Source organism: Salmo salar, chromosome 17 (assembly GCF_965601325.2).
Source record: "Salmo salar chromosome 17, fSalSal1, whole genome shotgun sequence".
NCBI classification, from domain to species: domain Eukaryota; kingdom Metazoa; phylum Chordata; class Actinopteri; order Salmoniformes; family Salmonidae; genus Salmo; species Salmo salar.
The window spans coordinates 79,291,619-79,309,606 of record NC_138307.1 but is presented as its reverse complement, the minus strand read 5'-3'; the positions used below and the strand labels follow the sequence as shown (position 1 = coordinate 79,309,606).

Below are 17,988 nucleotides of genomic sequence, written 5' to 3'. Positions count from 1 at the left end.
CTTAGGTTATGTGTTCACTACTTGTCTTTTGTACAACTCTCAACGTCAAACATACAAAGAGGTGTGTTTTGAAGTGTGAATAGCCTGTGGCTGAAGGATCTCACCCCTGATTCACAGGGTTGTTGGTTCAAACCAAGACAGAGCCCATGAGTGTGGTTGGGCTGATAGTTGAAAGACAGAGCTCATGAGTGTGGTTGGGCTGATAGTTGAAAGACAGAGCCCATGAGTGTGGTTGGGCTGATAGTTGAAAGACAGAGCCCATGAGTGTGGTTGGGCTGATAGTTGAAAGACAGAGCCCATGAGTGTGGTTGGGCTGATAGTTGAAAGACAGAGCTCATGAGTGTGGTTGGGCTGATAGTTGAAAGACAGAGCTCATGAGTGTGGTTGGGCTGATAGTTGAAAGACAGAGCCCATGAGTGTGGTTGGGCTGATAGTTGAAAGACAGAGCCCATGAGTGTGGTTGGGCTGATAGTTGAAAGACAGAGCCCATGAGTGTGGTTGGGCTGATAGTTGAAAGACAGAGCTCATGAGTGTGGTTGGGCTGATAGTTGAAAGACAGAGCTCATGAGTGTGGTTGGGCTGATAGTTGAAAGACAGAGCCCATGAGTGTGGTTGGGCTGATAGTTGAAAGACAGAGCTCATGAGTGTGGTTGGGCTGATAGTTGAAAGACAGAGCTCATGGGGGTGAATACTTGGGGTCCCTCCTGTGAACAGCAGTGGTTATAGAGAATATCCTCTATTTAAAAACAGTTTTCTTCCATAAACACATCAGGTTACAGTTCAGGAACACAAGGATGGAACCGCCCCCTTCCAGCCAACACCACTCAGACCCCTTCACACTCAGACCCCTTCTCACTCAGACCCCTTCACACTCAGACCGCTTCTCACTCAGACCGCTTCTCACTCAGACCGCTTCTCACTCTGCCCCCTTCTCACTCTGCCCCCTTCACACTCAGACCCCTTCACACTCAGACCCCTTCACAGTCAGACCGCTTCTCACTCAGACCGCTTCTCACTCAGACCCCTTCACACTCTGCCCTTTCACACTCGGACCCCTTCACCCTCAGACCCCTTCACCCTCAGACCCCTTCACCCTCAGACCCCTTCACCCTCAGACCCCTTCACACTCAGACCCCTTCACACTCAGACCCCTTCACACTCAGACCTCTTCTCACTCAGACCCCTTCACACTCAGACCCCTTCACACACGGACCCCTTCACACTCGGACCCCTTCACACTCGGACCCCTTCACACTCGGACCCCTTCACACTCGGACCCCTTCACCCTCGGACCCCTTCACCCTCAGACCCCTTCACACTCAGACCCCTTCACACTCAGACCCCTTCACACACAGACCCCTTCACACTCAGACCCCTTCACACTCAGACCCCTTCACACTCAGACCCCTTCACACTCAGACCCCTTCACACTCAGACCTCTTCACACTCTGCCCCCTTCACACTCTGCCCCCTTCACACTCTGCCCCCTTCACACTCTGCCCCCTTCACACTCAGACCCCTTCACACTCAGACCCCTTCACACTCAGACCTCTTCACACTCTGCCCCCTTCACACTCTGCCCCCTTCACACTCTGCCCCCTTCACACTCTGCCCCCTTCACACTCTGCCCCCTTCACACTCTGCTCCCTTCACACTCTGCTCCCTTCACACTCTGCCCCCTTCACACTCTGCTCCCTTCACACTCAGATCTCTTTTCATTGTGTTTTTGACATTGAGAGTTGCAGAAATCCACACTGAAGTGTAAGAGTTAAGGTTTGAACACATCATCTGTGGTGCAAGGCAGGAGTTCAACCCCAGAGCCACAGACTAACACTTTTGAGTGCTTCTCGTTGTATATTTGACATTGAGAGATGTAGAGTTGTATGCAAAAGTACAAGAGCTAAGATTTAAACTTTGAACCTCTGGGTTTCAGGGCAATGGTTTAACCCCAGAGCCACAGAGTCCCCAGTGCCTGCATAGCCCCAAGCTGGAGCTCTGGATTAATACTGTACCTCAAGGAAAATGTTTCTGTTCAAGGCTTATATAAAGGTCTTTTAACTGATTGTACAATGTGGGGCCAGTTTTGGAGCCTGTAACTGTTGCACCCAGTGGCCAAGGGCTTTATGTCCTACTAACACAACAGTGACTACATGTATGTGTGTGTTTTACCTGGCAGCAGGTCAGTCATTCCCAGTGCCATTTCAGACCGTGGCATCGGCAGAGCTGAGTTTATCTACAGGATATGTTGTCATCCTCTCCTGGAAATTCCAGAATGGAACAGAATCACTGGAACAGGGATGCAGTGTTCTAAATTCTCCCACTGACAACAGAAAGATCATCGTAACCACAGGTGGAATACACTTTTTGGGGGAACCATTCAAAAAATAGGTGCTTTAAAATGTTGGCTATACTTATACAAAGTATTGGATTTACGCTTCTGCTTTGTGATGCCTCCCAAACCTCTAGAATAGATAGAGAATCCAAAAAGGAGCTGTAGGAAATGCAATTTATTAGCAATTTTTTAATAACATAATTCCTCAGATAAAAATGCAATGTTACAGGAATATACATCAGATTAATTTAAAACTTGCTTTCAAGGACCGTACAGTCTAAATATATTTTTCATGTTTTATTTACTCGTAGCGTGCGTTATAAGCAAGACAGACTCTGTCACCAAAGACAGACTGACATTAACAGATACAAACTGTACATCACTTATATACAAATCAACTTTTTATTTAGTTTTTTCAGTTATTTTGAAAATAGAAGTAGAAAAAGTGATTGAATATTCAGATTTTTATTTATTGTATTCTTTCTCTTTAAAAATTGGTTTAAATGAAAGAATGAAACAAGAAATGAAAAATAAAGTAATAGAATTGTTTATCTTTTTATAGAAAATAAGAATAGAGGGAATGGGTGGAAATGTCTGGTGAGACCATGCAGACTTGTCATTCAAAGGAGAAAAGGGGGTTTGGATTTGGGCAAGTCCACTCAACAACTCCCCAAAAACTAGTCGAACCCCTCACATGAAGTGAGTGACTGTCTCTGAGCATGAGGAAATTGATACAAAACAAGATGGCTGCCTCCAAAGCTACCATAATGCACAATACACATTCTAGTTCATTTTAATGACCATAAATAGTGCTGTTCTTCTTAAAATACTACATTTAACAGTAGTGCCACTACTAATATCACAAAAAAATACTTTTGTTGTTTTTTGGGAATGGTTCTTTCACATATAAACGCGATAAAGACAGACGACTTTGCCAAAAAGTGGTCTATACTTCCACCAGTCAGTCTTCTGATTCTGTGCATGATTGACTAAATCATGATTTGGGGTATTACTGAAGTATTTAAATGTATTACAGACTTGGTTAAACCTGATGGGTACAACGTTCTACTACTGCCTTACCAAAGTGAGACGCGGACCAATAAAACAACGTCTTTAACTCAACATTAACCAACCCCTAACTATTTATGACTTTGATAGTCACACAAACCCCTCTTCATCACCAATAGTCAACTACTGGTCCTCGGTGTTCTGTTATCCATACTAGGTAAACAATAATCTCTCTCCCACGTGGCTTTAGGAAGGTCAAATCAAACCAGAAAATCAACTTATGTTGGAAAAGACGAACAACAATCAAACCTCAATAAAGTGATCATATAATATGTTTGTCTGAATCTTTTATATCAAAATACTGTGTTTGCTCCATGTGGAATCTGGAACCGTACTGTGGAATGCTACAGTATAACGGTGCAATATTTATCTTAACCTACCTGGAAGAAACAGAGGGAGAGAAACATTCATGATTCAACCAACTGACACTTACTAACTGGACAGTAAGGCCTCTTGAAAACGAGCCATAGTCTGCTTCTCAAATAGGGCACTACTTTAGACCAGTGGCCTTCAGTGGTCAAAAGTAGTGCACTATAAAGGGAATGGGTGCTATTTCAGACAGTCATATTCATGCTCTCTTTTAAATGGAGACATAACTTCTTAGCTCTTTCCTCTCAACGCCTCTGTGTATATTCTTAGAAAAAATTGTTCCACAAGGGGTTCTTCGGCTGTCCCCATAGGAGAACTCTTTTTGGTTCCATTTAGAACCCTCCATAGAAAGGGTTCTACATGGAACCCAAAAGGGTTCTCCTATGGAGACAGCCGAAGAACCCTTTAAGGTTCTAGATAGCGCCTTTTATTGTGTAAGAGCAGTCATTGTCAAACTAGATAGTGGTTTATGTGCAACATAGTGATCTCCTCTAGAAATGTTGTCTCCAACATGTCTGCATAATATTGATGATTACAATAATGAGTATTAATATACTAACAGTCTTTTAAGAAGAGGACTTTAAAAGAAAGGTGCTCCTGATTTTGCTACTCTGGGGAGGTGTTTGTTGACGTCAACCTTTTGTAGGGTTGTTCTGGGTCAGTTAAGTCATGTCTATCAAGGTTCATATGGAAGTTATAACCTATGCAGCTCAAAGTGGATGCTGTCAGTCAAAGTGGAGGTCAAGAGTCAAAAGTGAGAGGTCAAAACAGCATACTTCCATTCCACTACTAGAGCATGCCGTTTGACCTGTCCCGGTCTTCTACCCATGCCACATGGATGGATGGATGGATGGATGGATGCACAAGCAGCACACAACATGTTTGTAATAAAGGCTTGGCTTGCTAGCATGATGTGGGATTGGGGAAACCTTACATCTTTAAATCGTGGGGAAGCATTTTGTTCAAACGTAAATCCTCAACAAGACAGTTAGTTTCCTCTCTGATAACCACAGCCCATACATTGTGAGTTGTCTCAGCAGTATGAGGTGTTTCTATACTGGAGCTTCCTGTATCATCTTAAAGGTTTCAATTCAGCCTAACTCGTTACTCCAGTTAGCTTCCTATAACATATGCTATCCCCAATATAATGAATTACTCTAGATATATGTTTCATTCAGGATATATAAAATAGTGTTTTTAATTCAGAAACATTTTTGTGTTTTCTTCCCCCATTACATAATGTATAATGGTTGTACAACAAAACTGAAAAAGGGAAGAGAGAGGTTGTTTAATTAGTAAACACTAACTAGAGCTTGACTTTACCTAGAAAAGGAAAATAAAGTCTATATTTAAAATAGTTCTTAAAATATTTATGTCTCGATCAAAATGATCAACAACAATTAATTTACAAGAAAATATAAGATCCATCTGTAATACTGTGGTACAGAGTCACATCTTAATAAAGGAATCTGTAGTACTGTGGTACAGAGTCACATCTTAATAAAGGAATCTGTAATACTGTGGTACAGAGTCACATCTTAATAAAGGAATCTGTAATACTGTGGTACAGAGTCACATCTTAATAAAGGAATCTGTAGTACTGTGGTACAGAGTCACATCTTAATAAAGGAATCTGTAATACTGTGGTACAGAGTCACATCTTAATAAAGGAATCTGTAGTACTGTGGTACAGAGTCACATCTTAATAAAGGAATCTGTGAAAACTGTGACAAATACAGCTGGTTACTGTTAACATCACAACAAGAGGATCAGCCATTTCAACCAAGCCTGTTTAGATTAGGAGATGAGCTCTCTAGTACGTCTCTATGGTCATCTCTCAGTCGAGGATATGTGACAAGCCTGTTTAGATAGATGAGCTCTCTAGTACATCTCTATGGTCATCTCTCAGTCGAGGATACGTGACAAGACTGTTTAGATAGATGAGCTCTCTAGTACATCTCTATGGTCATCTCTCAGTCGAGGATACGTGACAAGCCTGTTTAGATAGATGAGCTCTCTAGTACGTCTCTATGGTCATCCCTCAGTCGAGGATATGTGACAAACTGACCTGAACAGCAGTCCATGGTGAACTATCAATGTCTTTGGCCAGTGTCACCCAGATACTGTCCCCCCAGCTAGTAATCATGTAGTGGCCCACTGGCGGTCCACATCCAGCATAGTTAGCAGTCCACAGCTGGTAAACCACTTGTCAGTGTCCGAACATGTTCTTCAGAAAGTCCTTAACACTTTTCCTTCAGACAAAGTGACTGACTGACTGATCCTAAAGGTTCTCTAAAAGAGAACAAAATGAGCTCCATATTTATGATCTTTCAACATCACTGAGGGAAACGGAGAATATTTTTTGGCAAATTAGATTTTTTGGTGAAATGTCTATAAATATCATTGTATTGTATGTATAGCTATTTGTTAATATAAGCCTATATAACTAGTCAACAAGAGGAGGTCTTTCCAGTGCTACAAATTGCACCTCATCCACCTTGATAATTAATTGATAATTAAAAGCCTCAACTTTCATATAATCACCTATGTTTCTATGAGTAGCAGTACCTTTTCTGTCAACAACTTCCCCAGCATGCCACAGCCACAACGCTACAGAGACAACAGCGAAGACATCTCAGCCGGCCTGACAAGACATCCATGGCTTTCAACAATTGCACTATCATCCGAGACGCGTAGCGGTGCCACACAAACACTGCAGCACAAGAGTTTAGCACACAGCACCCTGAATGAACATGGGGAAATTCACAGGACACAATCTAAAAACAGGACGACGTAGCTAAATGTTTAGAGGGGACTCTAAACCAAACACACTCGATGACAGCACTGACTGAAGCAGGGGTGCAAATACAGCAACACAAAGGCTTTGGAAGAGATACTGTAGGTAGATTATGTACATTGGCCTAACCTCAGACCTTTATATGGAAATTATTACATATACTTATGTCCTAAATGGCACCATATTCCCTATATACTATATAGTACACTACATTTTACCAGAGCCCTATTCCCTATATAGTGCACTACATTTGACCAGAGCCCTATTGCCTATATAGTACACTACATTTGACCAGAGCCCTATTCCCTATATAGTGCACTACATTTGACCAGAGCCCTATTCCCTATATAGTACACTACATTTGACCAGGGCCTATAGCCTAAGCCTCCTTCAGAAAGCCCTTTTAATGCTAAAATACAATCCATTGTCTCATCATTGTCCCTTTATCAATAAAAGTCCCCGAAAATGATATGACATTGTTGTAGGAGTAAACGTACCTTACCCTTTGTTCAATCAAAATACAAACAAGGGGTCAAAGTCGGCTAAGGAGGACGTGCAGTTCAACAACGACGTCATATAGTTCTGTTGCAACACCACCTGGACATTTCACTCAATACATTCTCAAATATCAATCTTTCCTTTATACCCTGACATTCAGAGGAGTAATATATGGTATTTATAAACGAAGCTATGATAATATATAGTTTATAAAAAAATATACAATCGTGGACCAGTGAAATGATGTGTCATTCCATCATGACCAGTGCTATGCCTTTTGGACAAGTCCATGCACGTTATACAATAATACTTTGATGTTTCCTCCTGTTAATAAACTCTCTTCCAAAACTATGTATACCTTCAATAAATATCCTTATTCGTCAGATGGATTGTCAATGTGATAAAATCAAATTTGTCTACTGGGTTTATCTTGTGGGGAATACGCTCTCAAAGAGACCACATGTAAAACTATTTCACATCATGCATGTAAAAACAATAACGCAATGATGATGTCAGACAGGCAACCGGTCTTATATTCAACAGCTCTTTTCCCCTCTGTCTTATAGCAACTATTTACCCTCACCATCAGATAAAGGATGAACACAGTCACCTTGTCCCCCCCCTAAAAAATGTCCTCTGAAATGAGGTTGGGGTCAGAGTTAAGGGCTGGGGATAAAGGATAGTTCCTATTTGGTATAGTCGTCAAAACCTTCTTTTCATCATACATACAGTAATCTGTGACATGAAATGGTTGCTCAGTTATCAACAGAATAAGACAGTAAGAAAGAGTGTTATGCCCTGCTTCAGATAAAGTACAGCCACTTTTCAACACTTGGATAAACACAAGATATGCAAAATCAGTTTTTAACAAAGCATGTCCTCTCCTGTCGGTCTGTCCAACACAGTAGCTGCAATATGTATTGACCCTAAGTTGATATTTACAAAACAAATATATTGAAAATAGCAACCCTTTTCTTTGTAGTTATAATACGGAACTTTGCCTGTTAAAAAATCAACACATTTCAAAACTTGGCACACTGAAATGCTGAACTGAAATCTCATGCAATAATGTACATCTAGTAGTTTTTCAATTCATGAACGTTTATGACAACTAATAAAAAGAGAAAATAGATGGAAATCAAGAATTAAATACATCTTATTATATACTGAAATGAACCTGATTTCAAGTATAACAGGTTTCTTCCTCAATTTAAAATAACGCTGTAACCCAACAAAACAAAAAAAACATAAATATATTATATCTATAATACAATTTGTTCTCTTTATCACTTCTTTTGTACAACTGTATTTTTAAAAATGTTTTATAATTAATAATATGAATCTTCTTGTTTAAGTTAGTGCATTGTTTTTGCATATCTTGTGGAATGCAAGCACGCACCCACTCACTCCTTACTATACCAACATACTGTGTTAGCGTCCAACAAACAACATAGATGTCATGACTGATGTACCAACTCCTCACAGGGATTGTACCAGCCTCTGGCATTCTCTCACAAACTCACAGCCACAAACAATGGGTCTCAGGCCTCCCAATTCAAAAATACTATGAAGTACCCTTGAAGTACTCTTGAAGTACTGTATGTATATGAATATATGTATGGCACAGTTTGTTGGGGATATATAGAAACCAAAATAATCTATACTGTAGAAATAGGATGGTGGGGGAAGGGGTGGGTGAGTGGAAGTCTCTACTTAAACGTTCACAAGCTTTGCATTATTTTGGAGTGGAGTGTCATCGTTTCAAGTAAACATTCATCAGGCTATATGGCTATAAGTGTGAGCCTTCAGAGAGGAGCTTAGTTACCCTGCAGCTAGCTATACAACATGGATGGTAAAGTGGTAGGATGGTAACATGGTAGGATGATAAAGTGGTAGAATGGTAACGTGGTAGGATGGTAACTTGGTAGGATGGTAAAGTGGTAAGATGGTAAAGTGGTAGGATAGTAAAGTGGTAGGATGGTAACGTGGTAGGATGGTAAAGTGGTAGGATGGTAAAGTGGTAGGATGGTAACTTGGTAGGATGGTAACTTGGTAGGATGGTAACGTGGTAGGATGGTAAAGTGGTAAGATGGTAAAGTGGCAGGATGGTCACGTGGTAGGATGGTAACTTGGTAGGATGGTAACGTGGTAGGATGGTAAAGTGGTAAGATGGTAAAGTGGTAGGATGGTAACGTGGTACGATGGTAAAGTGGTAAGATGGTAAATTGGTAGGATGGTAACGTGGTACGATGGTAAAGTGGTAAGATGGTAAAGTGGTAGGATGGTAACGTGGTAGGATGGTAAAGTGGTAGGATAGTAACGTGGTAGGATGGTAAAGTGGTAGGATGTAAAGTGGTAGGATGGTAACGTGGTAGGATGGTAACTTGGTAGGATGGTAACGTGGTAGAATGGTAAAGTGGTAAGATGGTAAAGTGGTAGGATGGTAACGTGGTACGATGGTAAAGTGGTAGGATGGTAACTTGGTAGGATGGTAACGTGGTAGGATGGTAAAGTGGTAGGATGGTAATGTGGTAGGATGGTAACTTGGTAGGATGGTAACGTGGTAGGATGGTAAAGTGGTAGGATGGTAATGTGGTAGGATGGGAACTTGGTAGGATGGTAAAGTGGTAGGATGGTAAAATGGTAAGATGGTAAAGTGGTAGGATGGTAACTTGGTAGGATAGTAACGTGGTAGGATGGTAAAGTGGTAGGATGTAAAGTGGTAGAATGGTAGATTTGGATTACTGTAACTAACAACAACTCTGGGATATATAGGGAATGGGAAAGACCGTCATCAACATTACAATCTGTCCTGCAAGACTGAAAGCCCAAAGACCTCCTCAACCTTGATGTTCAGACCCATGATAAAAAAAAGGATTTTGGACGGCGGAAAAAGCATTGAAAATCTATATTTTATAAATGTTTTAAGCTTGACACGTGTGCACTGTACAGACAACGTAGTGACATCCTAGCCAGTCCTTACTGTACCACAGAGATTCATACTGTATCATCAGGACAGATTTATCACACTACAATATCATTGATACGGTGAACACTTTGAACATCATATTTGCATAATTAGGTTGATAATAATACACGAGTCAGTCTGAGTCATGCTTACGGTCAGTCGCTCCACAAGGCAGAGACATCCAACAGGAGAGGTACAATCACAATCCCACTAATCATGTATGTCTCCCTGTAAAGTGTTTACTGGAAAAAGGATCCTAACGCCAATGTCCTGCTATTACGTGGCATTCCTTCTTTACGCACCGAATATTATCTTTGTCTCTTTGTCTACGAGTACCGTCTGGCTGCAGTCTGTGAGTTAGGGTCATTTATTCCGTCTGTCGGCGATGATGTAATGGACAGGAGCACAGAGCTTGTTCAGATGCATCTCATTAGGCCTGGCAGGCCCATAGAGTTGGATAGAGGGCACATTTGGCCAGTTTTAACATAGAGATGAGCTCTCTACTACATATCTATGGGAGTGCCTAACAGGGTGAAATATAGTAATCATCATGTCACAGCTCAGGTGTCGAAGGTCACAGATCCCCTGTCTGATTGGCTTATCCTGTTCTGTTCTCTGATTGGTCTATCCCGTCCTGCCCTCTGATAGGCTCCTTGATGAGATCTGATGAAAACCTCTGTAGTTCAATATTCAGAACAACAAACAACCATGAAATAATTAAAGCAGCGATAGGAGTAAAAACACAGCTTTGGAAGCATGCCTGTCAAATGGTTTTCTGTTCAGGTGGTAGGGTGATAGATACAAGTGAAACATGACACCATACTTAGTTAATGCTACCTTAATTTAACCGTTTAGGTATAGTGTTGCTTTTAAGAAACAGCGATACATATTTCACCCCCTCACCTCCAAATACAGCTTTCACCTCAGGGACAAAATAAATAAATAAATAAATACAATGTGTTTAAAAGATGCATACTAATAGGTACACATTTTACTACGTCCTGCCGCTGCACCCCACACACACAGGTTTCAATACTTCTTAACTTCCTAAAATCTCCTAAAAAATAAATCAAGCAAAATCCACAGTTAGGGCCAGCACCCCGATTTGGGCAAAAATAAGGATAAATAACATCATGAAAAATAACAAATGAAGAAATCAAGTCTGGCCAGTTTTGCACAATACTGTTTGTGTGTGTGTGTAAAATACATGAAGTGGATTGGATTCTGATCTGTGTGTTGTGGTGATTATAGCAACTTGGCACCAACACCTAGCCACTGTATTGTCACAGACAAGAAAGGCCATATCTTACCTCAGCCCTGCCCAGTTTCTCCTCCTTTCCTACACTCATCCCCCAAAATATCCTACAGCGAGGATAGCAGGATGAACGGACCACTGAGGAGTTTAAAACTATAACTGATAAACGACTACAACCAAAACAATGCAGATTTAATAACTGAACTGAGAGAGAGAGAGAGAGAGAGAGAGAGAGAGAGAGAGAGAGAGAGAGAGAGAGAGAGAGAGAGAGAGAGAGAGAACGGACGGAGGATGGGAGGTTGAGGTAACCATGGCAGCTAGGTGGCGCTGTCCCTGTTTAGGACGGCTGCATGTGATGAGGAAGTGGCGGCATTATGACAGAGAGGGAGGTGTGCGAGTGGTGGAGGGAGGAAAGAGGGATGGAGGAGAGGAGGAGGGCGTAGGCTGTTGGTGGACAGTACGACAGCTGAGCATGATAAAGATAAACACATCCTGGATGTTGGTGTCTCTCTGTGTCGCTCCCTGTCGTTGGCTCCTCCTTCAGATCCTGGATGTTGGTGTCTCTCTGTGTCGCTCCCTGTCGTTGGCTCCTCCTTCAGATCCTGGATGTTGGTGTCTCTCTGTGTCGCTCCCTGTCGTTGGCTCCTCCTTCAGATCCTGGATGTTGGTGTCTCTCTGTGTCGCTCCCTGTCGTTGGCTCCTCCTTCAGATCCTGGATGTTGGTGTCTCTCTGTGTCGCTCCCTGTCGTTGGCTCCTCCTTCAGATCCTGGATGTTGGTGTCTCTCTGTGTCGCTCCCTGTCGTTGGCTCCTCCTTCAGATCCTGGATGTTGGTGTCTCTCTGTGTCGCTCCCTGTCGTTGGCTCCTCCTTCAGATCCTGGATGTTGGTGTCTCTCTGTGTCGCTCCCTGTCGTTGGCTCCTCCGCACAGTCCAGTGTCTATGTTTAATGTTAATATAGAAATCCTGGGTGAGGGTCCGTCCCTTAAACACGTCCCCCTTGCTGGCAGTTCCCTCTTCCAAAGGTTCCCTGTGTTTGGTAGCCAGCAGAATGCAGCAGTCTTACAGTAGGTGGCCCAGCTCTGAAGGGCAATGCAGCGCGAGGAGGGATAGGAAGAAGACCTTTGAACCTCAACAGCACGACCTCTAACCTCTGACTCTAACCTCTAACTCCGTTATTTATTATCCCAGAATGCATCTGCCTGGTGGCCACAGCGTTGAAAACGACGCACTTGAAGAACGAAGGGAAGACAGAAACAACACATGGAATACAAACATACAGTTCTTCCTCCTCTATTCTCCTGACTGCTCTCCTTTTCATTTAGGCTTCCCTACTCTGTGAGGCACTTTTGAAACACACACACACACACACACACACACACACACACACACACACACACACACACACACACACACACACACACACACACACACACACACACACACACACACACACACACACATACACACACACACACACATACACACACACATACACACACACACACACACACACACACACACGAAAACACAAATCAATCAAATAAAATGGCTTCCATAAAACTAAATAAATATGTTTAGAAGTAATCGTCCGTGCCGTGGACCGCCAACGTCAGGTCTCATCCAGCAGACAGAGAGAGAGAGAGATAGAGGGGGGTCCAGACCGAGGTCCACTGTTGCTGCTGTGTGTGTGAGGGTCCAACCCTACAAACTGGTTACACACTCCATGTCCTCATCCTCCAACAGGCCGCTGTTCCTCTGCCCCACCTCCACCACCACCTCCACACCCCCGGTGTGCTCTTCCTCCCCTCCCACCACCTCCAACCCCTCCTCATCCTCCGGATCCCCATGCTGCCCTAGGTGAGTGGCCCCTAGTAGCTCCTCAATCTCCCCAGGGGCCGTGGCCCCCCGAACGGCCCCAGGCCCATCGCTGAGGCCTGGCTCCTGGGAAGCAGCATGGTCCCTGTTGCAGTGCATGTAGGGTAAAAGGTTGCCGTTGGGACTGGGCTGGCTGTTGCCGTTGAGGATGTTGTCGGCTGCGTTCTCCATCTCCTCGATGGTCATGTCGCACGCGTCCGCCAGCTCCTGCTTGGTCACCTCGATGAAGGACGGGTCCTGAGCGAAATGGCCCAGGCCCTCTGATATCAACACCTGTATAGAGAGAGAGAGAGTTAAATGAGGAGATTGACTTTGAGCTGAAGATCTAGAGGAGATGTAAGGGGAGATGCTGTGTGAGGTATGAACTTCTACTAACTTGACCTCTGGGTCGTTTTTCAGCCCAGAGAAAAGTCAGATATGAGGAGAATATGTCATGTTGAGAGAGAGAGAGATATGGAGAGCAGAGATGAAACATCCATCATTCACTCACCGCTTCCACTAGGCTGCCGGCGCTACCGTGGGACAACGGTGTGGCGTCCTTGTGCACCGTGCTAGGCACAGTGAGGGAGACCGGCCGCGGCGGCCGCTGGCTAGCCGTACCCACCCCAGGGCTGATAGCGGGACTGTTCCCGTTGCTGTCGCTGTACCACGGCCCACAGTTGACCGAGGGCAGGCTGGAGTTGAGCTCGTAGGAGCCGGTGCCAGGGCCCGTGCCCTGGAGGCGGAGGGTGGGCACACGCTGGTAGGAGGCCTGGCTACCCCGGCCTGTGGGACTGGTAGGAGACGTAGAGCAGAGCTGCGTGAAGAGGGTCGGGGAGTGGCTCCGTCGAAGCAGGGGGCTCAAACCTGCTACTGCTAGTGCCTGGGAGGGTGGGTGGTGGGGGAAGGAGTTATGTTTAGGAATGCATATATGAAAAATAAACGTGTGTGTGTGTGTGTGTGTGTGTGTGTGTGTGTGTGTGTGTGTGTGTGTGTGTGTGTGTGTGTGTGTGTGTGTGTGTGTGTGTGTGTAGTGACATGAATAAAGAGAATAAGGAGAGATAATTAGGCATAAAATCATGATATACTGTATAGTGGGTGCATATGTGTAAAACTGATCTAGCTGTAAAATTATCAGGTGTGTAAAACTGATCTAGCTGTAAAATGATCAGGTGTGTAAAACTGATCTAGCTGTAAAATGATCAGGTGTGTAAAACTGATCTAGCTGTAAAATGATCAGGTGTGTAAAACTGATCAAGCTGTAAAATGATCAGGTATGTAAAACTGATCTAGGTGTAAAATGGCAGGTGTGTAAAACTGATCTAGGTGTAAAATGATCAGGTGTGTAAAACTGATCTAGGTGTAAAATGATCAGGTGTGTAAAACTGATCTAGCTGTAGAATGATCAGGTGTGTAAAACTGATCTAGGTATAAAATGATCAGGTGTGTAAAACTGATCTAGGTGTAAAATGATCAGGTGTGTAAAACTGATCTAGGTGTAAAATGATCAGGTATGTAAAACTGATCTAGGTGTAAAATGATCAGGTGTGTAAAACTGATATAGGTGTAAAATGATCAGGTGTGTAAAACTGATCTAGCTGTAAAATGATCAGGTGTGTAAAACTGATCTAGCTGTAAAATGATCAGGTGTGTAAAACTGATCAAGCTGTAAAATGATCAGGTATGTAAAACTGATCTAGGTGTAAAATGGCAGGTGTGTAAAACTGATCTAGGTGTAAAATGATCAGGTGTGTAAAACTGATCTAGGTGTAAAATGATCAGGTGTGTAAAACTGATCTAGCTGTAAAATGATCAGGTGTGTAAAACTGATCTAGGTGTAAAATGATCAGGTGTGTAAAAGTGATCTAGGTGTAAAATGATCAGGTGTGTAAAAGTGATCTAGCTGTAAAATGATCAGGTGTGTAAAACCATCCCTACTCACCTGATGGTGTACCAGGTGCAGCGGTAGTGCTGTCTTCTGGGAGACGTCTGCTCTCGTCTGTCTCCTCAGACACTCCAGATGGAAGGACGACCGCCGACCTGAACCAAGGGGAGAGAAGGACTGAGAGACTGCATGTACATAGGATATCAATTAACCAGAAATATTACCCAATTAATAATTAACCAGAACAATTAGCCATTTAACAAGTAACCAGACATATGAACCAATTAACAAGTAACCAGCGAGGGAGAGGCTGCATAGAATAACAATTACTAGAATGGACTTTCCCATTTCAAGTCAACAGACTGTGGGAGGGAGGTGTGGGAGGGGGGTTGAGTGGGGAGTTAAGTAGAGTAGGGGTAAGGGGTATTTTGTTACCCCGTGCTTTAGGCAGACAGGTCTAACTCTGGGGATTAGGTATGGGATAGGGGTGTTTGGTTTGGGTGAGGATTTGAGGTTAGTGGGGGTTGAAGTGAGGTCTAAGGGCCGTTGTAGTAGTGTGGTCTTAGACAGGCAGGTCTTACCCAGAGCTGTGGGACAGAGGAAGGCTCGTCTGGGAGAGTGCCAGGGTCTCCTGTCCTCCCCACCCTCTCCTTCCTCCATAGGAGTCAGCTGCTTGTTCTCCTCATCCTGATACACCAGCCTGAAAACACACAGACGCAAGGTCACACACACACACACACACACACACACACACACACACACACACACACACACACACACACACACACACACACACACACACACACACACACACACACACACACACACACACACACACACACACACACACGTACACACACGTACACGTTAATGTGGGGCATACAGAGACCATGAAAGGAACATCTTTTCATGGTGAAAGAGAAAGAGAGAGAGCGAGAGAGAGGGGGGGGGGGGGGAGGGACAGTGAGAAAACACAGCAAAAAAGACAGAGGGAAATATCGAGAGCGAGAGAAGCAGAGAAGAAGAGAGGGAAGGATAGAAGAGAGAGAGGTGGAGAGAAGCAGAGAAGAAGAAAGGGGAGGATAGAAGAGAGAGAGGTGGAGAGAAACAGAGAAGAAGAAAGGGGAGGATAGAAGAGAGAGAGGTGGAGAGAAACAGAGAAGAAGAGAGGGGAGGATAGAAGAGAGAGAGAGGTGGAGAGAAACAGAGAAGAAGAAAGGGGAGGATAGAAGAGAGAGAGGTGGAGAGAAACAGAGAAGAAGAAAGGGGAGGATAGAAGAGAGAGAGGTGAGAGAAACAGAGAAGAAGAAAGGGGAGGATAGAAGAGAGAGAGGTGGAGAGAAACAGAGAAGAAGAAAGGGGAGGATAGAAGAGAGAGAGGTGGAGAGAAACAGAGAAGCAGAAAGGGGAGGATAGAAGAGAGAGAGGTGGAGAGAAACAGAGAAGCAGAAAGGGGAGGATAGAAGAGAGAGAGGTGGAGAGAAACAGAGAAGAAGAAAGGGGAGGATAGAAGAGAGAGAGGTGGAGAGAAACAGAGAAGAGAGAGGGGAGGATAGAAGAGAGAGAGGTGGAGAGAACAGAGAAGAAGAGAGGGAGGATAGAAGAGAGAGAGTGGAGAGAACAGAGAAGAAGAAGGGGAGGATAGAAGAGAGAGAGGTGGAGAGAAACAGAGAAGAAGAGAGGGGGAGGTAGAAGAGAGAGAGGTGGAGAGAAACAGAGAAGAAGAGAGGGGAGGATAGAAGAGAGAGAGAGGTGGAGAGAAACAGAGAAGAAGAGAGGGGAGGATAGAAGAGAGAGAGAGGTGGAGAGAAACAGAGAAGAAGAGAGGGGAGGATAGAGAGAGAGAGGTGGAGAGAAACAGTACATGTCTGAGGTGAGAATGTTCTGGTCGCTTCGGTGGTATTCTCTCTCGTCCGCGTAACTCTCATCGTACGTCTCGTCCGTCGACGCCTCCTCTCGCCTGATGAACGGCAGACGGCTGTCAGTGGAGTCCGAGCTGCAGAGGAGAAAAACAACAACAACACCCCTCTCACTAACCAGCTCACAAGAAACAATAGAAAGACAGGAGGATTATCCCCAACAGCAGCAGGGAGAGAGGGGAGGAAGCACGGTGGTTAGAAGCAAGATGGCGGCGAGAAGCAGAATGAACAGAGAATCAACACATGGGAGAGATAGTGACAGTGGTCCAGCCGCGTGTTGTATTATACTCTACACAGCTGAATGAAAGCTTTAGGAGGATCCAACCAGGTTGAATCACTAGGCTGTGTTGAGGAGGAAGTAAGCCACTCACATGTCACCACAGGAGGCTGCTGAGAGGAGGACAGCTCATAATAATGGCTGGAACGGAGCCAATGGAATGGCATCAAACACCTGGAAACCATGGAAACCATGTGTTTGACGTATTTCATACCATTCCACCTATTCCGCTCCAGTCATTAACATGAGCCATGTCCTCATCAATTAAGATGCCACCAACCTCCTGTGATGTCCCTCCTGTCAGGGTGGATCCAACCAGAGCTACATGAGCTAAAAACACTGTAGAGGATGCATAACCTCATCCCTGTTCTGTACAATATACATCCCCTCTTCCTCCTCTGGTTAAAATCTACCAAGATCACACCAGAAGAGTAAAAACAGGTTCAATATTGACTGAAGTCCAGACACTTGTCTGTCCCTAAGTATCTTTAGCTCACTGTAGCAAGGATCCAGCCATGGACTGTATGGACAACAGGGTTGGCAGAACCCTTCCATACTGATGCCTCCTGGGCATTACAACTCTCTCTCTCTCTCCTCCTGAGAGAGCAACATACCGCATGAGGGAGTCATAGAAACACATCCTGTGCTCAGCGTCAGTCAGTGTGGAGAGGAAGAGAGAAGGAGAGAGAGAGACAGACAGACAGAAGAAGTTACCGTTGACTACCAATCAGAATTAGCAACAGATCCACAGGTGGCCTAGAGAGG

General features: G+C 44.1%; 1 protein-coding gene across 1 annotated transcript in view; it reads right to left on the bottom strand.

Annotated features, from left to right (window-relative positions):
- Positions 1-2,492: 2,492 nt before the first annotated feature.
- The window catches only part of LOC106592969 (voltage-dependent L-type calcium channel subunit alpha-1C), a 41,320-nt gene continuing 25,824 nt past the window's right edge, over positions 2,493-17,988 (bottom strand). Inside the window, exons 13-17 of the mRNA XM_082964211.1 lie at positions 16,892-17,023; positions 15,609-15,727; positions 15,085-15,182; positions 13,654-14,025; positions 2,493-13,436 (exon numbers count right to left, since the gene is read on the bottom strand). Of these exons, the coding sequence (XP_082820337.1) occupies positions 12,990-13,436; positions 13,654-14,025; positions 15,085-15,182; positions 15,609-15,727; positions 16,892-17,023 (1,168 nt within the window). The 3' untranslated portion in view covers positions 2,493-12,989. The remainder of the gene's footprint in view (positions 13,437-13,653; positions 14,026-15,084; positions 15,183-15,608; positions 15,728-16,891; positions 17,024-17,988) is intronic.